The following is a 25,117-nucleotide window of genomic DNA, read 5'->3' as shown; positions in this document are numbered from 1 at the left end:
TAAAGTATGTGTCTTTTCAGAACTTAAAAAAGCATTTAGTGAAAATAGCTTCAAGAACCTCTTCCCTGTACAAAATAAAGACAACTTGTGGAGAGCTCTGACCTTGAGTGCTGGTGAGTGAACTAGGCCACAGGGAGGGTGTGGGGGTGCTGGGGCTCGGGGTCTGCAAGGGGCTCATAGATGAGTTTAAGCTGTTGAGGACGGCGTTTGGGGCAGCAGAGTTGGTTAGGGAGTGGGGTGCCGCTGCACCCAGGAAACCTGAGGAGAAGGAAAAGGAATGGAGAGAAAAAGCACAAAACAAGAGATCAGTGGTGGTCCTGTCAGAGCGCGGAGCCATTTCTCAAGTTAATCACATGTTACAATATGGCTCTCAAAAAATAATCTTGGTCATACAGCTATTTCTCAGGAATTCCATCAAACTGTCTTCGAGCAGACAGCGAATGACAGGAAGAATTTTTAAATTTTCAACAAGGTCACGGATGCAGAAGCACGAATCTCGCGTCTCGTCATACCCAATAAAACCGTGTTATTAAGATCACCAACATTGCGGTGCTTGGTGTCTCAACCCAAACACAGTGTATGAAAACAGAAAGAAGCAGGTCTGTGGCTTTAACAAGGGGCTAGTTTGGCTCCAGGAATAAGGCCAGGGATTCTTCTGGCAGACTGGGCTGTAATCTGAGGAAGAGAAGCATGTAGAAATTACTAAAGGCCAGGATGTGGCCGTCCACAGCTTCATCCCCGGGCCCTTGGGTTTACAGGACAGGGCGAGAAACTATTTGTACTCTGCTGGGACTTATGGCCCATTGTTATTTTAATGTGACTTTTTCAAAAAAGTTGAATTGGCCCCCTTTCCCTCAGCAGAAACACAAGGTCAAAAGATTTAAATTGTGGAGCACAGAAATTGTGCTTATTATATTTTTTCGACATGTAAAGAAAGTCATTAAGCCTTTTTTAAGACATGTAAATAGATAATAAATATGCAGAGCGTAGTATTATCTGAATTTTCCAATCCCATTCCATTTAATTTTATTTTATTCAGTTCTGTTCTATATCATATCTAAAATAACCAAGTATGTGTAAACTTTACCAAGCTATGTGGTTTGATCCAAACTAAACATTCAAGAAATGCTCACACCAGTAATGTGTTTATGACTATGACTATGACTATTATAGAGGTACTTGTGAAGAAAATTCCCATGACTTTTCCAAAACTTTCTGGTCCTATTTATTTCCTGTAACTTGTCCTGGCTTGAAAATGATACTTTTCAACTCCATGACTTTCCAGTCAGCTTATCAGACTATCTTTCAAGAATACCGTAGAAACCCTACTCATGTCCTTATATATATGTTTACATTTTCATTGGCATGAAAAGCCATGTAATTCAACAATGTTAGAGCATCACATTGAAGCAAAAAGCAGATAGCTGGTGCTAAATATTAATCCTGCAATACAAGTCTTACCACGCAAGTCACCCTTTGAAACAGAGTAACCCGGACGTCTGTTCCAGTCTAAATTGTGTGCCTTCTTGTTGAGGTCAGAGCTTCATAAAAACAAACTCCTACATGAATATGATCAATCATACCACGATCCAAAAGCTCTTGATACATCAAAGCAGCTCGGCTTCAATCCTATTTGAAGTTATTTTCTGATGGTTGGCTGATCAAAGTTGGTACACACAGGATTCATTTCTTGAAATTTGTACTACCATGGGAATGCCAGCTCTGCAGACAAAAAATGTCAAAGTAGAGAGCTTAAATAAATGATGGTGGGATGACTCACTAGTCGTGATTCATGTGCTTGTTCAGGGGATATTTGTTTTTGATTTTAAAATCACTTGCACTGACTCAGTCAGCTAAGCAGGTGATAACAGGCGTGGAGGAGATGTGCCTGAGATAAATCTTTAAAGGATGAGCTGCTGGGAGACTCTGTGTTGAGTCTGTGGCCGCTACGAGACGTGGATGACAGTGATGTATGAGGACATTAGTCTCTGCACAAAGACATTTCATCTCTAATGCATGTTGTGAAAGAAGAAAAAAAGGGGCCACCTCCTCTCTTTCCTTGTGAATTTGTCATATAAAAAAACAAAAAACCCAACATATGTGGCACTTTGCCAACAAATAAGATGGTATAATTACCCAGATTGCTCAGCCCCAGGCCAGCTGAGGCCAGGATGTCCAGGCCGACGGGGCAGATGAGGGATGGGGACGGGCCATTGCTGGTGGGATTTAATCCCACAGAGGGTGAGGAGGAGGACGGCACCCCGTTGCTTTCCAGACCCAAGAGGAACTTCCGGGCTTCATACATGTTTACTGCATTCCTTTCCACGCTTTTGACTATCACAGACTAAAAACAACAAGTAAAAATCATGAAATAAGAGAAAGTAGGGAAGAGGGAAGAGCGCAAAGCAGAGGAGGGCGAAGGCCCATTGGGAATGAGGGAGAGATAGGACAGGGAATGTTGGCAGCGGATTTAGGGAGTGAAAGGGAGGATGAGGGAGAGACAAACAAAGAGGAGGAAGGAAGAGGGAATTAGGGGGAGATTAGAAAGGTAAACATGGAGGCAGTGTGGGAGAGAGGAGAAGACATGAGAGAAAAGTTTGAGAGAAAGCATATCTTGGGGAATTTCATAACATACTGGATTATAACTAGCTGATGGATATGAGTTGCGAGAATATTAGGCAACAGAGTTACTTGATGAATTTTATGCTATGAGACATTAAATCAACATAAAGCCATTATTCATACAGACTGTTTATATCTGTGGTGGAAATAACCAAATTTAACAGAAACTCTGCCTTTTATGATCATCAAATGAAAATGAAAATGAACATGAGCACGAATCACGCCCTGACTCTTTTTGGTCTAAAAAAATTAATTTCAAGAACTGTCAGGCTCACACACACATATATACACACCCTCCTTCATGTGGCTAGAAGCACAAAGACTGCAGCATAGAATGTGGAGAAACCTTCTGGATTAGGGCTGTCACCTCTTTAAAATGTTTAAGTGATGGGTTCTTAAGAGGAGCTGGGCTGGGTCAGTGTTTACACTGGCACCTCCCCACAAGCCCCCACAAGCCTGTCTGGTTTGGGCACCAAGCCCTGGCTCAGCGGGCACCATGAGGAGACAGTCAGGACATCGCCAAGTAGTGAATTATGATTAGGAGTACTATGTGTAATACAGAAATAAAACATGTTTGACATTAAAGTTTGGCTTCAGATATAACACAAGTGCACCAAAAAATTACTGTTACAGGCTGCAAGACCGAATAAAAAATAGATGGAAAATGGACTTTGCTAAGGCTAAATCATCTGAGAGGAAAATATCCATATCTAAAATTTACCGCCTTATTTACAAAGAACACAGAAAAATCCGGCCAGTGAGAATTTTAGATGAGCTAGCTGAGGTGAAATAAAAAGCCCATATGTTCACATTTAACAAGTGAAACGTACAACCGGCTGTGTATACAGAGGAGAGGGTGGACTAATTACCCCAGATGTCTTTTACCAAAACACTTCTCTTGGCTAGTATGGCACAAGTCCACTTGGTAATGATTCCAGTGTTTCTTTTGGGAATAGTAATGAAATGTGAGAAGACAGTTTATGTTTAATTTCAGAGTGAAGCTATGACATTTGATGGTAATTTCAAATCTAGTGGCTAATTTGGTTCCTTGTAGCCTTTATTTACAATGTCTTATAAAAAATTACAATCAAGTAAGACAGGTGAAATTCAGCATATTCTTATTATTTAGGAGAAAATAGAGGGATTGTGGCAATGCTATTTTTTTGGCCATTATCTACTCTTAAACAGGCTCTTCAAGTAGACATTAGAGCTGTTCATAACAAACATCAGTTACAATTTATACATGGGCTTGGGAATTAGCGCATTATCTTCTAATTAAAACAACTAGCATCCCACTTTTCTTTACTTTCATAACAAAAATAAATTACAGCCATGCCAGCATACTTTGAGCTAATTACAAGCCAATATGCTAACATATTTACTACAATGACGCTAACTGGTTATAACTTTATGAGCATAAGTGTTAGATACATCTCCTCTCAGTATCTTGGTTCAGGACATGAAAAAATCCCAAAGTCTCAATGCTAAAAAATCAAAATAGAAAACATCAACTCTAAAACTACTTAGCCTAGCAAAGCAAAGTAAATCTAGCAAAGAGGAGATAAGCCAATTTTTTGTCATTTAAGCAGACTGGTAAACACCTTCAATTGTGTTGTTTTGTTTTAATTTTTTGAAGAACATGGCAGACTTGCTTAGTTTAAGAATGCTATGGCATATTCTTTCAACTAACAGTGACACTAGATGAAAAGTCAGGGTAACCTGGAATGGATCCTTGGGGAAATAAGAATGTTTGTACCAAATTTATGACAAACCAGAGACAGATGGACCAGCATTCAGCCAAACCGCTAACATAGCTAGCAAAACTTTCCATGCTGTGTGGGTGTAAACCTGGTTTCATACCTTGCTGGGCTGTTTTGGCTTTGGTTTGATGCTGATGAAGACGTCCAGCTGCTCCATTAGTGCCGTGATACACTGTGGCTCCACCTCAACGTCCTCTTTAATGTCAAACATTAAGACCAAAGGCAAGCAGCCCTGTGGAGCAAACACAAAATAAACGTTTTCTTCCACTATCTGCAGACTAATATGTTTTATATGCTACCAGCAACATACAAGTATTCCTTTCTCACAAGCTATTTCTCATAACAGCAGTAAATTTCACTTTCATTTGCAGACCCACATGTTAGCCATACCAATAAATACAAGATTCACTGCTGGATCCATCCCACACTGAGCTTGGGAAATTCCGCCAAGAGCAATCTGTTTTGCATGATCACCACCACAAGCACCACAGACATCTATATTTTGGGCAGAGAGCTGGACAGCGCTCCTATTGTGAGTGGGTGTAATTAGCAGCAGAGTATAGAGCCAGGCTGGCTCTGACAGGGCCTGAGATTGGAGCTGTAATCTACAGTCTGGCTGAAAGAGGCAAAATCACACAGTACAATGACTGAGAGTGGGACTCCTCTCCCCCTCCTGTTTGTCCATTCCTGTTTTCTACTTTCAAAACAACCACTTTTTCGTCTCTTTTAACCTCATCTACCATCTCCTGTTTTCCCTCTTCAATTCTTCTGTCATAAACCAACTTTTCCCCCCCATCTTTCTCACTCAGACACAGACAGTTAGAGGCTCTGTCTTGTGTGTCCAAAGAGAGAAAGTCATGTTTAGTCACTGCTACAATTTTGGCATTTGGCAAAATGTCGCTGGGGCCAAATGAGAGACCGCAGACAAAGAGAGGGCAGCTCTAGCAGAATTACTGCCCCACATTACGGATCTCCAAACAGAAAACCAAAGCTGTTTACAGCTGAGAGGCACAAGTTTTTCAGCCAATAGTAATTAAACAGCTATTGCTTCAACACGTTTTTTCAAACACACATCTGATTATGTCCCTAAGTGATTCAGATAAGGGTAGCCTCAGCGGTAAGAGGCAACAAACCAAGACTGACCACAGAGCATTTCTGACCATCAGAAATGTAAATGTGATGTGCTTCTTCCTAGTCCAAAAAGTAATGGTAATAGACTGGTATCTGAATTACAGAGAGGGCTGAAATTTAAGTCCACCAAAAGTATGCAAGCCAAACCCTTACCATTAATGCCATTAAGGACAGTCTGTTTACAGACAGGGCATTGCAAGTGTGTGCTTATCCCACATGCAGGTATGAGGCTAAATCCCACACACTGACCTTGAATCAGCCACAAACTGTTGTTAAACTGGATATTTTAGCAGCATGAGCAGTGCCAAGCAATCCTCTCCCAAGGCTTTTCAAACCCTCAAAGGCTTCATGGTTTACTTCTTTAACCCTATCCCAAACCTCAATGAATCATCCACACATAACATGATGATGTTAGTGAAACAATGACATCTATTATAGCTACCACAGCATGTTAAATCTGTATATGTGAGGGATACATTGCCAATGTCCTCCTTTCACCACAAAAGCAAAGATTAGCAGTTTAAAGAAATTATTTTCCACCAGCAGAGGTAAACAAACAAATCACACACCATGAGGTACTGCCGCGCCAGGCAAACTGACTCAATGGTGCCCTGAATGTAGACTGTGGATTTCTTCTGGGGGCCGTTGGGGTCTGGGAAGTGGATCTGGGCTCCTGTTCTTTGGGTGATGTGTTTGATATTGCTGCCGTTGCGACCCTTCATGAAGAGGTGGTGCTGTGGTGCAATGTCCAGATGGGTGGTGACAGAGATGGTGTTTGCCAAGCTGCCAGCCAGGTGCTCTAAGAGAAGGGCAGTGCCTCTCTGGAGAAACAAGGATGACAAGGTGACTCAGTAAAACTCCTAAATAAAGAGAACACAACATGTATCATAACTTTTTAATTAAGAGTCCTTACTCAACCCAGCTGCTCTGTGAAAGTAGAAAAAGACTTTTGCATATTTCTGTGCTCTAGCTAAGATGTAACAATGACTCCAAACAGTTTTTGGCATTTCTGCTCATTTGATAATCCAAACCATGGAGAGAAAAACAACTTTACTAAATTAAGTTTTAGATGCAGGAGAGTTGTGAAAGATTTTAGCCATTGAGGTGGAAAAAAAGTCTCTGAACACAAAAAAAACTACATGGGAAAATATTTAAGCAGTGCTAATGAAATCCCTCAAAGAGATGGCCAAGAGTTGTTGTTAAACAGCAAAACTAGAACAATATTTCATCCAGAACATCAGTCAGAGCAATTAAATAACCTCACTTTTCAAGGTGGGGTGGGGGGATTGGGGGTGGGGCAGGAAGCCCATGTTGCCCTGTTCCCAAAGAAAACAGCCAAGACTTCTACATCATCAATGGAAACTATTGTAATTTCCCCTCCATCTGCTGTCCAGTCAAACTGCCCCATTCCTCACTGTCTTTGCTCTGCCTCTGCGAGCAGTCACTTGGCCTTGTAAAATAAGTCATATCCAGTGTGCAAAGGGAATTCACACTCTGTGGCCAGCATAACACAACAATCCACAGCGGTTTTGGCAACCCTCGAAGGGTCTCACACCACCACATAAATAGCACACATAATCTCTAATCCTCCAGACATTATCTGGCACCAACCCATCCTGGCTGACCCCTCAGACCTACCACATGCTAGGGGACGTGCTTTTGCATATGTGCATTTGCACATTTTAACTGTACATAGAAAGCAGGAATGCACGTTTTCCAAATGTACTCTCTGGCTAACTGAAAGGAGCTCCATGTTTATTATACAGGCTCTGAAACTGGCAGGTATACTTTGGCAGAGATGAGGAGGAGATTGCTTGGCAGGATCTAACTTGCTGCATCTCATATGCTAGATTAGGAAGTGCATCAATGTGGATAAACATATATGAACATAAAGTATGTTCAAGCATAAGCACGCCGCAGAATGGAAAGTGCACATATCTAACTCTGTGGGACCCTAGACCTCCTGGTACAGTAAGAGGGAAGCGCCCCTCACCTACTAGAGTACTGACCCCAGCAGCCCTCCAGATCAAGCCACCAAACATCTCTCAGCACTTCAGTGCTCCTGTGGTGCTGAAAGCAATGAGCCTGTTCATTTGAGAAAAGTGAGGAACGCTGGCAGCGTAGGTGGGCTTTGACATGGTGGAGCTCTGGGAACCTTTTTTTGGTTTGTGGCTGGCTGCGTTGAAGGCAGGAATGAGAGACAGTAGTAATGTAACTGTAATGACTGACAAGGAGCTCACTGACCAGGGTTCAGCTGGTTTTTATTTAGCATCTTCGTGGGGACACATTCTAGAAAGTGGGACACATGAATCTATGACCTCTTTAATTGGGTCACTTTATATATGTCTTCAGGATAGGATAAAATATCATATCTGGGGGAGTCCGATTATCTTGTAGCTATTATTGCAATCAAAGCTAGTTTCAGGACCCATACATAAACAACTTTGCATAAAATTCTTACAAAAAATACCAACTCAAAAATCATCTGTTTAAACTGGCTTACTCCCTCAACTGAACACTGTGCACCTCACTCGTTATTATGCTGCTGATTTGTTTAAATGATGTTTTACAATACTTTTATATTTTTTATACAGTGACCTTAGGTGTCATGAAAGGCACCTCAAAATAAAAAGTAATAATAATAATAATAAGAAGAAGAAAAATATAAAACTGGCACTTAAGTATCCAGCTTTATTTTCATTCAACAAACATTTGCAGGAAATAAATTTATTGCTATTTTGACTTACTTAATCAAAAGATTAAGTCTGCTATGAAGCAAACCAGTCAAATTTCAACTAATATAAGCCTTTAAAATGTTAATTTCTGCTGGTAATATTTTAAAAGGAGTTGGAAAAATACATTTATAAGAAGACATAAGAAATCAAGTCAATCTCCTGTCACCTTGGAATTTTTTTTGTTTCCTCACACAGAATATCTAGATAATTGATGATGATATCATTATCATCTATTATATTAGCAGTTAAAAACCTATTCAGATTTAGTTTACTTTAACCTAAAAAAGTGATAAATTAAACTTAATGAATCAAGCTAGGACTAAGAAAGTAGAATTGTTTGTCAAATAACTGCAATGCTTCTTTCCCCTGTTCCTTCAGTCATTTCAAGTGTCTTGAATGTTAACCAAGGTGTGAACAGTACATGTGTAAGGTGAAGGTGTACGTTAGTCCAACAAATTCAACCAAACAAAGACCCTTCCTCACCTTAACTGCGTTGGCATTATTCTGTGAGCCGCGAACCACGCCGGTGGCCCTGTAAAGCCGAGTCGGGGGCTTGAAGGAGACTGTGAGGTTGTAGGTCTGCGAGATGTGCTGCACGGTAGGGGAGCTCGGGTCAGACTGCATGATGGCTGGAAGCTCGAAAGACAGCACGAGAGGGAGAAGCTCCTGCAATATGAAGGAAAAGAATGAGGGGATGAAAACAAGAAGAAGCATTTACAAAGACATTATCACAACCTGTTACCACCTTAGCTGCTGTCTGATGACAATACAACTTCTGGGGGTGAAGGTGAACTTCATGGGCATACAAGCAAAGCCAGCAATTAGTGATAAACTCTACCCAATTAAAACTTCTTTTCTGCATGTTGTTAAACTTTCAGCTCATTCAGCAACATGAGAAGAGACAGTATGCTCAGGTCACAAGTGCTACAAAACTTGCCAATCTGGATAAATATGCTCATTTTTTGTTCAATTAACTTCTCAGAGTAGTGCCTGTTCATCTGTTTCTGGTTAGTTTATTGATTTTAAGTTACATAGAGGCTACACTCTGGATAACTTTGATGGTTTCAATCAAAAACAAACTATTTTAATGCGATTTACTGGTAAATAAAATGTCTTAAATGCTTCTTAGTCAAAATATAATGATGCAGTTTTGAACAAATTAAACATGCAAGCTTTGTCAGGTCTGTCCCCAGAAGAGAAAACATTTTTCAAAAGGATTGTTTATTGGAAAGGAGTTCAGATTGATCCTTTTTTCTTTCAAACAGCTTGTTAGCTGTACTTTTATGCATGTATCTGTTTATAGAAATCGATAAACACTTGTCAGATCACCGTCTCTAGTGGAGCTTGTGTGCCATTATGGTACCAGGTAAAAAAAGAGTGAATTCTTTACATGGTGAGGACTTATGTGAATTAGTGTTGAGACATAACAACTTTTCGTTTGGCATAATGTGGCAAAACTTCGCACGTAAATCTGACAGCTAAAATAATTCCAAAGAAGTTCAATCTCCAGCACTGCTAGAAAAGAGAAAAAGAAAGCCTTTGTTGCATGAAATTTGCTGCAGAGTACTGTGGTAGTATCACTTGCAAGATAAATTTAATCATTATGGTTACCCAGTTATTCAAACTATGGCTAAAAATCCTGTGAAGCATGGGCAGTCCATGGCAGGCTCAAGCCCATACATTTATTCTAAGTCATTGAATCAAGCCACAGAAGCAGCAACAGACATCATCTTTCATCAGCTGAATCACAGCAGTCTTTCAAGCACAATAGATGCTGACAGGAAGGCCTCTCTTCACGAATACACATACTTATGCATGCATGAGAGAGAAATCACAAGCACACACCCAAACAGAGACAAAGTGAAGGGGAATGTACGAAGAGGCACAGTCACACGTAAGAGAATACACACACACACACACACACACACACACACACACACACACACACACACACACACACACACACACACAGTGTTATCCAAACACTGACTCTCGGGCAGAGTGCCACTATGGTTTTGGCTGCCAGTGAAGGGCAAGCAGCATGAATTGCTCTGACCAAAGAAATGCGTCCCTGATCAGTCCCATATGCGCTTGGCCTTACATTTATATCACGTTTCAGCACTCACCCTCAGAGGGCTCAAGAAATTTAGGTCAGTGGCAAGAGAAACGCAAGAAAGGACAAGCAGAACAGCAGGAGTCAGGCGCTGAATGAAGAATAGACTGATTTTTATGGCGGAGCTGACCTCAGCCTTTTTTTAAGGAGTCTACCTGGCAGATACCAGTTTCACATGTATTCAATCTACAAGCCCTACTAAAAGGCTTCAGTTCTTCTGACAGAAAGGGTGAGAGATGAAGAAAAATGAAAATATCTTCGAGGTAAAGCAACTAACCAGACTTTTCATCACCTGGCCGTCAGCTCCACCTCTGAAAGCTTCGAGAAATCCCCAGAGAATCCATCTCCTCAACAACCGCCTTGTTTGAGACTCACACAGATCTCCACCCAAGAAGGTCTCAGAAATACAGTAGAAATACACTAGACCTTGCACATCTATTCTGGTTTGTCTGGGGGTTAAAGGGGCATTACCCTTAACTCTAATTCAGCTCTGGGATAAGGAACAACAAAGCCATCTCTGTTAGGGAGGATGTGGTCTAAGGGCCACCTACCATCGGACACACATCACACAACATACAGTTATGCACTGGCAACCTCAACAGAAGAAGGTTAAGATGAGCCAACTTGACGCATACATGATAAATATTCTTCCTCCAGTTTCCCTTCTTGAAATAAATTTACAAGGAACTCTGTTGTTGAATGTTCTGGATGTTTTATTTGTCGTTAGCCCTTTATGAAAGGATCAAAGTACCACTCCTTTAAGTGTCCATGCAATATTGGACAGGTAGCTTAATGAGCTTTGCAACAATTTAGAGGATAAAACAGCAACTTTTTGGATATTCATTTCTTAATACAGATGGAGCTAGCAGCACAGAAAAATGTTATGTCCAGAAAGAGGTTAACCTTAAAATGTGGACTAAGCAAGCCAAGTAGTCTATTGTTATTTATCCTATGCTAAGTTGATCGTCCCTTTTTCCAGTTTCATATTAAAGTAAATATTATAGGGTTAAGATAATGATGGAAATCATCCTTTCTACAGCATTTTAAGGTGTTTTTTTTAATCAAAATCTCCCCTCTTGTCACTTGACAAAACCACTTTGAAGTTACAGTTTGACATTCTAAACTGACAAGTTTTTTTTTTTAAAAAAGACCATCACAACTTCACTGTACAGTATTTTTATAACGGTTAGCATTATGGAGGACCAAAACTGCCACTATTAAGAATAAAGAAAACTAAAAACTAAAACTTTTTTTGTTTTGTTTTTATTTTCACTTTTATTTATTTTTAATTTTGGCAGTTTTGGTACTCCATATAGCATAGCTTAACTTGTTCTTCTAAATTCCTATTTTACATAAATCTATTAATAAGACAAAGGTCAATATGTAAGCATAACAAGGTCTTGGAAGGGCTTGTCATCCCTTCTTTGGCTTTATCCTTTGCAAAAAACACTGGCAAATCTTTATACTAGGCTAAGCTTACTATCACCTAGCTCCAGCTTGAACAAAATGAGAATGATCAAAATGAGATTGGTGGTTCAAGCCTTTTGAATGAATCGGAAAAAAGGCAAATAGTTTTTCAAAATGTTAAACTAGATGGGCATTCATTCATTCATTCAAAATGAATAGGTTTTCCAAGGTTAGATTTTAAAATAAAACTCGGCTAATGAAGGAGTTGCTAACACAAATTGATTTTAGTACACTCACTCCAGGCAGAAATTACGTGGTATTTACTTTTTTAGACATATTAATTGCTTTTCCTGTTGTTAAGACTTCAGGTGTATATATGAGCCTTTTTCGTTCACAAGTTTTAGCATAAGCTGTTGGATATTAGCAGATTCAGATGCATGTCTCTGTAATTGCCATGTAGTAGTTTTTGTTTAGGAAAAAAAAAATATTTCTAGTTTAGCATGCTGTTATTAGTACTCCTTTTACTTTAGTTACTAGTACAGTTACTTAGACATGTTTTAGTATGTCCAATATTTGAGGTTTTTTAAGGTGAAGTACTGTTAAAAGCACAAAATTAGATAAAAAGAAAATTTCCTCTGTGTGCTCAATTCCCTGTTGTATTTGAGGTAATTGACTTGAGGTTAAGTGTCTGACACTCACACAGGTAATTATTTTAAGATGATGAAGGACTGCCAGTTATGAGTACAGAGTGTTTTAAGAAACAGCATTAAAGGAATCTGGATAAAAGTGAATGAGGTGAGTAGCAAGGTCTGGCTCCATAAAAAAAAAAGTAAAAGGGAAACCTATCTTTTGATCCACCCTCGTCATCCGCTGACTGTGTGTTCTTTGGACGCCAAAACAATCTTTGTGGTTCTCTCCAGCTTATATTATAAACCTCTTTGTAACACACTGCTATGATTTAGTTTGATTATTCTTCTTTTTCACCCATATAAAATATTAGATGAACTGGGTTTAGGCTTGATGCTTATGAAAATAACCACTGAGCACGGAGAAGTATGGGTTTGCATATGTAGACATTTGCCAATACACACTGCACTAATATCCAGCATGACCTTCTTATTTCTCTCTCCTGCTATCACACACATCTCACTCACTCAGTCATTTTCACATGTGCACAGACTCATTGGTTTTGGTCAATCTGCCATAGAGGAACGTGTTAGCTGTAAGCCTCTGCTGCCACAGTGTTGAAATAAAGCAAAAGTTCAGGGATGTAACACTTAACTCAAGTATAGAGGTCCTCCGCCCACAGAGCTGAGGCTGGAGGTTAGGCTTCCAGTCAGTGAAACTGTAGACATTGAAAAGTCTAGCAAACTGGCTGGAGATAGACCAGCAAAAGAGGCTTGTGTTTTAGAATTGTTCTAGGGAAGTGGTCTGAGAATAGACTACCAATTGTGTTTGTGGCTTAGAGGAAGAAGTGCAGGACTGTGCCTGAAGTGCAGGATTACCTACTGTAACCCCAGAGCTCTTCTACCACCAGGAATAGGCAGGCTGTCATGAGACTGAATTGAAGGTTAGTGATAATAATTATGGGAGCCAATCAGTAAACTACAGCACAAAGTGCATGTGCTGGATCATGTTGAGTGCAGATCTAGCCAATGAGTGGCATTGATGCAAAGGAGCTGATCACTGGATAAGTAGGACGAGAACATTTTTAGGTAAAGTCCAGCAAGAACCCAGTGGATAGTAGCAGGAGGAACATGAAAGAGCTGAGGTGAGGTTGCAGACAAACAGAGAGAACTAGCATGATAGGCAGGCTAACACCAGAAGTTCTTAAATGTAGAAATGTACATAGTTTGACCATTTTTTTTTTCATGAATAATTCCTTTGACACACTAAAGCCAAGCAACAGTTTGGCTTGTTTTCACATTAAAGGTAAACAAAGAGTGAATCGATAAACACATTGGTTTCTTATTGTATTTATCTGTATTTTGCTGTGTCATTGATATGCCACAGTAACGCAGCCTTTATTTATTTATTTATTTTACGACAGGCATGTTATTGTAAATTGGTATGAATGATGTGTTGACTGTGAGCAGCACTGCACTTACGTCCATAACAAATCCCCCCATGAACAATCAGGTTTATCTGATCTGATCTTAAGACCAAGCATGAGCTAAAAGATTAAAGTTACACTAGTAAACAAGTAAGCACACATTAATGAAACTGAGGGGGGAAGTACACATAATTCACAAAATGAAGACAGAAAGAACAAGAAATAACTTAAGTTAGGTTGTAAACAAACTGCAAGAGCTAGCATGGTTAGTATGCTACCACAACAGTCCACTTATTTTTAAATGGACAGTGTTTTCAAAATATCATCCACTTAAATCTAGCCGAAAGGTGCCCTTGAAATCACTCTGTATCACATAAAACTTCTCAACTGGATTGTTAATAACCTCAGCAGCACTGTGCGTGCGAACTGAGGCAGAGGCTGCTACGTGTCGGAAAAAGGAAGTGATTTAGCTCTAAAACATTCTCATGCTGTAAACATGAATCAGTGCTGAGATTAATGGAAAATGTCAGAAATTTGAGCTGACCACACTCAAAACTCGAGGTCACAACTACACCCTTACAAGCCGACTGGGAGTGAGTGTTTGGGCGGAGTGTCCCTTTAAGACGAGTGTGGCTGAGTTCCAACTTACCCTTATTTTTACTCGTGCTGCCTCCACCCCTCCTGGCTGCCCAGCAATGGACACCTGTTCACAATAAAAAGTTACATGAAAATCAGTTGGCCCGTTGCAACAATCCAAGACAAACAATTGCACAGGTCAATGCATGCAGTTACACTGAATCTCAGTGTTGAAGGCAAAATCTAGAAAGACAAAATGAAAACACCAAAAGTTTAAGGGTCAATTCTACGCTGAAACCTAACCTTTTTGTGACTTACAGTATTTCCACTTAGCGATTTATTTTCTTGAACCACATCATTACAGTTACCATGAGCATTTGAACAGAAAAATGTCCCCCAAAATTGAGGCAATTTAACTTTTAAAAACCACTGAGATGAAAGGTTGATTATGTTTCTTACCATAGAAATATAAAAGGCAATTAAAAGTCTTTTTCTCTTTCTTCACCGCTGAAGAGCAAACCAAGAACAAAATGCAGAGTAATTTTGCCTCAGCAAAAGACAAAACAAACACTATTTTTGGAAACTGTTATTGGAAAATAGAAGTTCAGCAAAATTAAGACGGGCACGTGGGTTCTCCTCTGGCCTCAATGGAAACATTACACATACCTCAAGTATGCTTGCTTACACACACACACACACACACACACACACACACACACACACACACACACACACACACACACACACACACACACACACACACACACACACACACACACACACACGCAAACATACATTACAAATGTGAAGGCTGATGCTGGGAGAGGAAATAGCTTCAAAAAAGAACAGAGTAAAAGCTCATGAAAGCAAACACCTGCTGAAGTGTATTTGAACAACATCCTCGTTCCATCAGGCCCAGTCAGAGCAAAAGATAAATCACACTTTCGCTTATTTTCACACTTGTTTACGTTTTCTTATCAACTCCACTGCAGTTGTCAATATGCTTTGTATCCCAAAGGCTCTGCTTTAGTCAGTAAGCTTCTGAAAGCAGAAAAAAAACAGCTTTAAGGGGTTTTGAAGTTCAAATGAGTTTTTCGCTACTTATCAGCCTCTACTTGCATCAGTGGAGCAGGGCAGGCAGGGGTTTAATGGTCTATGACTTAACAAGTACTGACACGTTTAATAGTTGTCATATTGTGTGTACTAGGGCTACACAATAGAGTGCAGAAAATATGTAAAAAATGGTAAATAAAAATATTTCATCCACAGAAATATGCAATGCTCTCTAACTAAATGTGTCAGTTTTCCTACTGGACGGAGGCCTTGGTATAATGGCCATGCTTTTAAACTACTTGAATGTTGTACTATTAAGAGAATTCCAAACAATGTGATCACACATCACATTTATTCACATATTGTGCAGGCCACAAATGTGTACCATACCATAAATCCAACAAAATAGAGCCAAAATCATAAAAGCAAACACTCCAACATCACACTTTCATATTAGGATGTACTACACAGCCACTTTGCAAAGCTCAGTAACCAATATCGTGCCTGGGATCCTGCCTTCCTGCTGCTCCTACTTCACTTTAATAGTAATTACAACAGGATCCACTTCTCTTAAAGTGAGTCCAGCCAAAACACACCAGCTTCCTCCAGGTTGGCCAATCAAAACATTTAACTGGACCAACTCTCTGTAACCTAGTCTGAAACCACGACTTGAAGAAAATACACTGCGGAAGTATGAGGATAGTAAACACCTAACGGCAACAGAATGCAACACACTCTCAGTGTAATTATGGTGCAATGATGTGGTTCAAAAGATTAAAGGCAAATATTTGAAGAGGCAAATTCTTTGATCAACCAGCAGCTGCCTTCATTTATCCTCCTCACATAACCCTCATTGAAGCCACACAAAGTACATCTATGTAGAAACTCCACAGACCTGGTTGCTTTTTTCTGCCTGATTGTTTCTGTTGGAGTCTGGGAAATGGATGTGGCAGCCCGTCTCCTCCATCACCCTCTTGATGTTGTTGCCACCTTTCCCGATAACGTGGGAGTGCTCTGTGTGGGAAACGTCCATCTTCAGAGTTACCCTGTTGCTCTAATGAGGGGAGGGGAAAGGGACATATTGATTGATAACACTTTCAACAGAGTCAGAAAATGTCACATTGAAATTATAAATAGGTGGTGGTGAAAATGCCAGAATATCCCTTTAAAAACGAAACTCTATAATGTTGATTTCAGCCAATGCTTTTCAATTGCAGCTCCATAAAAACACAAACACAGCAGTAACTGTTGAACAAAGTTTCTTGCGTTTAATTGTTCCATGAGGCATAAAAGTGCATCAACAAATCTTATCACATCATACTCTTCTGTTTTTGGACAATTTTTATATAGTCAAATTTTACATTTATATAGGATGAGAGAACAAAGACAAAAACAAGAAGTAAAACTCTTTTCCACTTCTTAGCAACAGATGCTCCTCTAAGTCTCAGAGAAAAAAGTTTTTTTTTTCATTGTGTATATTTCTGTTACTATTTCCATGTATTCCTTGAGAACTCACAGAGATATAAAACCTTTTGCAAAACAAGATTTTCACTTATTAAACCAAAATGCAGGAGCTTTGCATCATACTCTTCTGTTATAAAACTATATGCAATTTCAACATTTACAAACAAGCGTCCAGATTATAAATGCTGCTCTCCTGAAAAACCAGTGCACCATCTGTTCCTTTAACTCCATCTAAACAGTCACAATACCCAGCACGTACAATTTCCCCTTTTATAAGCACTTTCAGCTGCTGCAATCATTCCAAAATGAGCCGAATAGTAACTAAATATGAAGCACATTAAAATAAAGGAATCGCATTATCAATTGACTTGGCTGTTTCTGCTGCCAGACTAAAACAGCCTCTTCGTGACTAAACCACATGAAACGCTCCAAACCTGACTCTATTATGTGCAGCTTTTTTTCATGTGGCTCTTCATGTACAGCAAACTGCCTGCCCCCAGGGGGTGCTACAGTGCAGGCACCTTGGTAGTTGAGTTCTTGTGTTGCCATGGCAATGAAGCCTGCATGCACACACTGGACGCAAGTATCTGGTGAGATTAGTGCCAAGTGGTGCTACACTGCTGCGTGCAATCTGTCATTTGGACAGAAGGGAGGTGAATACATTCAGGGAGGGGAATTACACAGATGAAGTGTATTTTCACAGAGATAAAGGTGTTTACTGTACCTTAGTGTCCAGAACAGACATTATTCTGTCTTTGGCTTCCCTCACTTTATCCCTCTTCCCGCACACCTTGATGTGTGGATCTGCATGGGGAAGAAAAAGATAAGAAAGCATAAAAATGGTGAGGGATGGAGTTTCACCGTTTCCTGAATGGTGATGATGAAGGGCAGAGATTGAATGAGAGAGTGAGACACAAGTAATACCCATTTAATCAAACATGACACAGCAGTCTGCATTTGTCAACAAATTACAGAGCGTTGGAGGGAAAGCTCTGCAACAGTAATTGCAGCTTTGATATCTGCCGACTCTCATTCAAGCTGGCAGGCGACCTCACTGCGTCGGGTTGGGGAGGGGGGAGGTTGCAGGTTTGTAGTAATACATTCAGTCTATCCACCAGTCAGTGGAGAGGCAGAGACACTTAAAGCTGAGGAGTATGTTCTGAAGAATTGAAAAGAGCACTGATAGAAAACAGAGACATTCATGTGATGCTTATCAACTCTTTCCCTAGAGCCTCATTCTATCAGTCAGTCAGTCACTGCAAAAGCTCCTTTCCTGAGACTTTTTCCACTTTATTCTGCTTTGCTTTTTATCAGATGTCATATGCAGAACTAATTTTCTCTCTGATTGAAATGACAAGACATCATCCAGGTGCAGAAACAGAGACACTTTGAGGAAATTAGTTCAGAAATGTGTTCTTCTAGCATGAGAAACTCTGCTATTTCAAGCTCAAAACTTCAGACAAAGTAACACATCTTGGCAAACCTAAACCATTCAAAGCAAAAGCTCATGTCTGTGTAGTGTTGGCGGAGTCTACATCTGGCTCAGCCGCATGCTGGACCCCTGGAGAACTTAAATGTGAAAAAAAACACAAATTTAGAATGTGCACACGCATGTACTACACACCCACGGTCCATCGCCCCTGTGTTAACTGTACCAAGCTGCAGGAAGTCAACTAAGCCCCCTTCCAGGAATACCCCTCCCTACGCAAACTGACAGAGGCTCAGATTTACAGTATGACCGACAGACAGGGCTAGAGGAACCAGATTTACTGCTGCAAAGTCATCTGGACCTGAAAGAACCCTGCATTTGCATGTTTAGACTTCAGCTCAGGAGTGAGAAATCCTTAAAGGCGCAGAAATGAGAGCAGCTAGAGAAATAGGGTCAGATCTTTTGCTTTGAAGACGAGGGAATTCCCAACGCGCAAATGTTTTTGATGATGTTTAATCACTGCTGTCAAGTCACACAAGCAAAACCAACATAGTCTCCATGGAGCTGCAAAATAAAAGAATATGACATGATCTTGAGATGTGGGTATACTTAGATGATGAATTCTGTTTTTTAAAGGTATCTTTAAGAGATTTAGTTCTCTGTCTAAAAGCTAAGAAGGGTGACGGGCCCCAGTGCTGCTAAACAAGCACTGACCCTGTTATTGTGTCGGGGAGGAGAGGCAACCTCAACACACACCAAGAGATGTTAGATCATGTCGGAGAGAAACAACAGCTCTTAGATGGCTTGAGGGGAAGGAACCAAACAAAAACCCGAGCTGCAGCTTGAGACAGGAAAACAAAACCAAGGAAAACAAAGAAAAAAGAGCAGAAAGATCACAGTCTCAGCAGCCGTTCCAGGAAATTTTCCCAGCATACAGCTGTTGCTGTGAACAATAGAAATCTCTTCACTTCCTCCTGTGGTGCCCACTGTGACCATTAGAGGGAGTTTTGGTTCTTCCAGAGTCTGTCCTGCACTGCACATCTGGCAAACATTAGCCAGCCTAAACGAGTGTTGCAGTCGTGATGTAGAACACCCCCGCATTTTTGAAACTGAGTGTGCTGCGTGCTCCTTCCCTTTTTTTTCTCTCTCTGAATAAAAAATGAACACCTTAAGTCTTAATTTGGCTCACAAAAGAAGAAAAGCAAACAAAAAACAGGAGTGGAATTCCAGCTGCTAAAAGTAAAACTTTTTCAGTTGCACGAATTTTACACAGCTCCACTTCCACAGAAAAGAAACCTTTTGACCCTTACGAGCTCTGCACTGGCAGAGCTAAAGCATTTTTCCAGCTGAGGACTACATTCGCAAATACCACACAAATGAAGGGAAAGAAGTCCTTTTGGCTCTGTGTCTCTCATCTGAAACATCTGCAGAAATGTCGAAACAGACAGTTGGCTAGTAGAACAACTGAGTGAGTTATATGTGAAAACAAAACACAAATCTTGAGCGCATCACAGTGTTGACCACACAGTCCTGCAGTTGCACTGTAGCCCTGTCTCATGTGAGTGATAGTACTTTCCTCACTGTATTAAATCACCAACAGGGAGCCCATGATAGCTTGCCCCAGAGGCTAAAAACTAGCCTTATCACACTTATGCAGGTGGCAGAGGGATAGCTAGCTGCAGGTGATAAATGCAACAGAGGAGCTGGTATTTTGATGGAGTGAGGGGAAAAGTTACAAACATACAAATCCCCTCACATCTGCTGCTATCCTGCAGAGCGTAACTGATTCCAGACTGCACATGAAAGACAACACTGATGCTAAATTCCAGAGAAAACAAAGCTGACTAACACGCTCAAGGAGTGCTATTCTAGATTAAGATCACTGACGGTAATCTGTTAACTTACAAGGACAACACAGGCTATTTTTAGAAGAGAGGAAGTGGGTTTCATATTTTTCATATCTAACAAAGGAGTGATACATGTTGGAAGGAATGCAGGTCATCGTCTCAGGTCATTTTCCTGATCTCTCCTATTTTTATTTACCAGGGCCTCATTGTTCTCAAGTAACCTGACAGAAATTTCTGCTTTTGGATAAATCTTTAAAAGAGTGGTTCAAAAGAAAACTGGGGGCTCCCATATCAGATGAGTTCATGACATTCAGTTTGGATTTGGACCAAGAACAAACTTGTTTGCTTCTTTTATGAAGTTTTGGGAGTCCTTTGATCACAAAAATAGACATTATTTTAAGAGCAGGACAATGCGTTGTATGAAAAAACATTTGATTTGGATTCCACAAAACAGCATGTGCCTCATATACAAATGTGAGAGTGATAAATTGAGACACTGTAGAAATTAGGCAATTTTTAACTGTAGTTTAGTCAGAAAACTCAAGTTAAATAGTTTGACAGATCTATTACAGAAGCAGAAGATTGTGTTTCTTTGTATTTTTGTTTTTATTCACAGAAACTGATGGGTAAAAAGTTTGTATCTTAAATCCCTGAGAGGCCAGAAACCTGTCACCTTAAAAAGTTCAGAAATTATTAGGATAAGTTGACCCTCTGATGTTACAAAGTCCAAAGTGGTTTCTAGCAATCACATGGCTAATGTGTAAGAGAGCCTCATGGGTTGACCAGGACCCTTAAACCCAAGACCTAATCCACAGCCTTTGCAGGTCTTTGTACCAAAGTGATGGCAGCTGTACAGGTCCTAGATCAGTTTTATAATATTATTATAGCCGCGTTTCCACCAAGCAGACTGGTTTGGTTCGTTTCGGTACAGTGCACATTTTGTGGCGTTTCCACTGACTCATCCCGGGACAGATCCCCAAATAACCAGGACAAGCCGTCCCACTTTTTGGGACCCTTTCGTATGGGTGCCAGACTGAACCAATCAGCTCTCAGAAGGTGGATCAACACACTGCAGACCGTTGATTGGTCAAAATAATCGTCACTTACCCTGACAGCTGCTGTATTTCTCCTAGGGCACACAGACTTCTCTGAAACAAAGCTTCATTGCACTTAATATCAAAGAGCTACATGCCAATCACAGAGAGGACGAAATGCTGCATGTCTTCCATCTATGCTCTTTGTTTACTGTGTTGAGTTTTTCTTCTTTGTTGGATTTATTAGTGGGTTAAACTGTGTCGCGCTGCTATGGCATCCCGCTATTTTTTAACAGCTGCCGGCTTTCAGCACCCGGCTGACACGCCGCCTACCACGAGGGCACAGTTTTGCTGTGGAAATGGAAACAGGATCAGGCTTAACTGTACAAAACCGTGCCAAACCGTACAGAACCAACCTGGACTGCTCGGTGGAAACACGGCTTATGTTTACTTATGTTAACTGTTGAAATTAACTGAAAAATGTGCTTATTTATTCCTTAAAGTGAACCCTCTCCACTTTGGTGTACTGTTGCATACAAAGCTTGATATGGAGCTCCTTTGGAGCATGGATAATCTGGATGTGATAACCCCAAAAAGTCAGAGTCAGTATCAGGGAGACCAAATCCACTTTTGTTTTAAGAAAACTGTGCGTGAGGAAAAACTGACAAGATTCCTGATACTAATTTCTTGACATTTCAAAATCAGCATCTCCTTAATCCGGTTCAAACATTTGAACTGCAGTTTCATCTTCAGTCTATGTCAAGATTTCGCCTGTGCTGTTTGTCAGAGGTACAATTATCTTCCCTCAGCTGGCCCTCTCATTCCCTGACATGAGTTCAGGTTGTTAAAACACTCAGTTCCACATGCCTCTTCTCCTGTGAATGCATTCCCTCAAAAGATAACTCCAAATGATAATCCAACATTCTTCTTCTCTCAGTTTACGCAACTCAGAGGAGGAATCTGTCAGGCAACAAATCATGAAGTTTTAAATAGCATCATTTCATGCACAGAACATCATTCCCAGGTGGTGCTGGAAGCAGGTTTTGTGAATGAACTAATGTTTGGGATGAATACATGTTTGTGTGGGAGGACTCTGCCAGTTACAGTTGATTAAGCATCTTGAGAGAAGAATGTAAAAGATTCTGATGTAACCCTGTCAACTATTCTCTGTGCAGAGCGAGCGAGGAAGTTACATAACGTCATTGGATTCCACATATGGCTTGAAGACGCACACTGTCGTCCCCTGGGGACAACAAAGTGGGTAGAGCTACACCTATTCCTCACCCGTTACCCTCGAACCCCCTCTCATCCCCTCCCAGTTGAGCTTTAAATAACCATGATAATATTTTATTGGTAACAGAGAGCTGGAACAACCAATAAATGCGTGACTCGAATCGCTCTGCCTCAACGTCAGAATCACAAATTCCTCAGCGCACATGAAGTTACAGAGGAACAGAAAACATGCATGCTTTCATCTTTTCAAACGTCTCCATTAATTTTTCATAATAAATTCTCATGCAACCTCGTAATACTCTCCTTTTGTCTATTTGAGCCCAATCACTCCTGAAACATGTTTCAGGTTCAAACAACATGCACTTATAATCATTGACATACTTGAGCTTTGCTCACTTTGTATCGTGTGCAATGACAGATAAAAAGGCCTTGTGTTTTGCTCTATCATGAAAACTTAGTCCTGCAATTTGTGATGCGTGGCAGATTAAATATTAGACAAAATAGGAAAATAAAAGGAGTAGAAAGTTGAAAGGTGGAAAAAAAAATACCTTTTTTGGACTTGGCTCCGATCTTTAGTTTGGACGGCCAGGCTATCTGTGTTTGGGTCTCATCCATGATCTGAAACAGAGTGGAGGAGGGAAAACATTAGTTTATCATATGTATCAGTATTGGTGCATGATAGAAATGAATGGAAAGCTAAATGTTGCCAATTCTATGGCAGTGCAAATTTTTATATTCATTAAAAAGTGTGTTTTTTTCATCTTAGTTCAGCTGTTTTATTTAAATTAGTATATCTACACCTCTTATTATTTTTATTATTATTTTTTAACTTGCATCAATTTCTCTGTCCAGTGTCAATGGGAGCTCATTTGAGCATATGAATGTCTTTTGTTTTGTTTGGCTCTGTCTTGTTTGTTTTTTCTTGTTACTCTGACATGCTATAAAATGTTCAACTTGTGTACTCAATAAAAGCTGAAATACTAATGATAAATAAAAACCTTATACTTTTCTCAGCTGTTTGTTAGTCCTTTCCTTTTGGGTCTGTTTTCACTCACCACTCTCACCTTGGTTAGAAGTAACTGTACAGTCAGTGTAACTAATTAACTCACGCAAATGATGTTCAAAATTTTAGCTTGGATGAAATGTTTGTTAAAGACATTTTAAACAAATTTTTGTGTCTTTGTTTGAAACATTACAAATTAAATATCCAACAGACAGATTTTCATTTTTACTGCAAGTTCAAACTAGATATCAGTTATGAGCTTCATATCCAAATAGATGAAGATGTAGCTAGCTATTAGCTACCTTCACATTAACTGGTGACAATTAAGTGGTGGGGAAAAAATACTTTCTGTTTCAAATGATCCCCTGTTGTGGAAATACAAAAATAGGCCAACACAAAAACAGACAAAAACAGCAAACAAAAACAAAACAAAACAAAAAAAAGGCCCAAGATGCCCCCACTGATAAAATCATCCTGGTTAGGTCACCTCTGGAGTCTTGTGGTAACAATGAAATGGGAAAAACAGATAAAACATAATGGATGAAATATGCAGTTGTAAATAGTTTTGGATTAGGGAAAGCATTTTACCCCCCAATAGTGTTTCACAACACCCCTCTTTGGGAACCAGTGGTGTTAAACATGAAAACCAGCAGATAGTATGACTTTGAGTTACAGCTAATATCTACTCCACATTTGTTTTTAATTGATTTTTTAATATATTTTCATGTTGTATTATTCAACAACCATATGTTGTTATTGTTGCAGGAATTGTGCACTCTTGACTTGTGCAAGAGTCACAAAACAGCGACCCGACTACACAGGAATCATGATCATTTCTGTCTTTTAGGCTGACAAAGTTCATAAAATCAAAGAATTCAGTGGGCTGAAGTCCGTTTTATAGACAACCAAAGTGTGTTTTTCAGTGTTTTAATGTGGTGTTGGCTCGGATTGATGTGTTGATAACATCCCGTTCCTTCTCCCATAATCCAAAACAAACATTTGGATGATATAAAGAACATGTGACATGGAACAAGATATTAGCGGCCAACAGTGCTGAAAAAGGGTCTTACATGCTTGAAAAGATCTGCAGAATGAGATCGTAAAAGAAATCATATTTTTTAAGTGTTGTGAAACCTGAAGAGAGGAAGGATCTGAAGGTCCAGTTTAAATGTGTGGTGATTAAAGTTTTTGTGAAGCTGCTTCTTTCTGTTCAACACCCAACTCTTTCAAACAACCACCAAGAAAAAATAACGAAAAAAGAAATGTAGAATATAAAAGAGAGAAAAAGAAAAAGTACACTTGGCTCTGCTACATATGAAAAATGCCAACAACAATCGAGGTAAGAGCCTTTTGACAAGTCTAGTCCTCCTAACTGAGAGCATATGTATCTATGTGAAAGAAGGAGATAGTCTGGGTGCTGTAAGTGTTCAAGTCTGTAAAAAATTATTACCAGGCTTTCTCCTCCTCTTGTCATCCTCAAGGAAGCTTGTTCTGTTTTCTCACTACAGATCCACACACAAACCCCTGGAAACTAGCTGTCACTTTGAGTGGTTGTTTAAAACAGAGAGAAGGCAGGAAAAACTGTTCAACTTTCCAAAATATGAGAAGCTGACACTCTCTCCTAATGGCTCTGTCCTCAATGTGCACTATCCTTGTT

At 39.9% G+C, this 25,117-nt stretch overlaps 1 protein-coding gene across 1 annotated transcript in view; it reads right to left on the bottom strand.

The window, feature by feature from the left end:
* The window catches only part of bicc1a (BicC family RNA binding protein 1a), a 71,164-nt gene that overhangs the window by 11,813 nt on the left and 34,234 nt on the right, over positions 1 to 25,117 (bottom strand). The window contains exons 3-11 of the mRNA XM_074676077.1: positions 23,006 to 23,075; positions 17,639 to 17,718; positions 16,346 to 16,504; positions 14,471 to 14,524; positions 8,732 to 8,914; positions 6,083 to 6,334; positions 4,483 to 4,614; positions 2,137 to 2,344; positions 103 to 258 (exon numbers count right to left, since the gene is read on the bottom strand). Coding sequence (XP_074532178.1) covers positions 103 to 258; positions 2,137 to 2,344; positions 4,483 to 4,614; positions 6,083 to 6,334; positions 8,732 to 8,914; positions 14,471 to 14,524; positions 16,346 to 16,504; positions 17,639 to 17,718; positions 23,006 to 23,075 — 1,294 coding nt within the window. The remainder of the gene's footprint in view (positions 1 to 102; positions 259 to 2,136; positions 2,345 to 4,482; positions 4,615 to 6,082; positions 6,335 to 8,731; positions 8,915 to 14,470; positions 14,525 to 16,345; positions 16,505 to 17,638; positions 17,719 to 23,005; positions 23,076 to 25,117) is intronic.

The sequence above is a fragment of the Halichoeres trimaculatus genome, unplaced genomic scaffold (assembly GCF_033239565.1).
Source record: "Halichoeres trimaculatus isolate MK-OKI-2021-1 unplaced genomic scaffold, fHalTri1.1 fHalTri1_scaffold_8, whole genome shotgun sequence".
Classification (NCBI taxonomy): Eukaryota; Metazoa; Chordata; class Actinopteri; order Labriformes; family Labridae; genus Halichoeres; species Halichoeres trimaculatus.
Note: the sequence above shows the minus strand (reverse complement) of the source record. Positions and strands in the feature narration are given on the sequence as shown.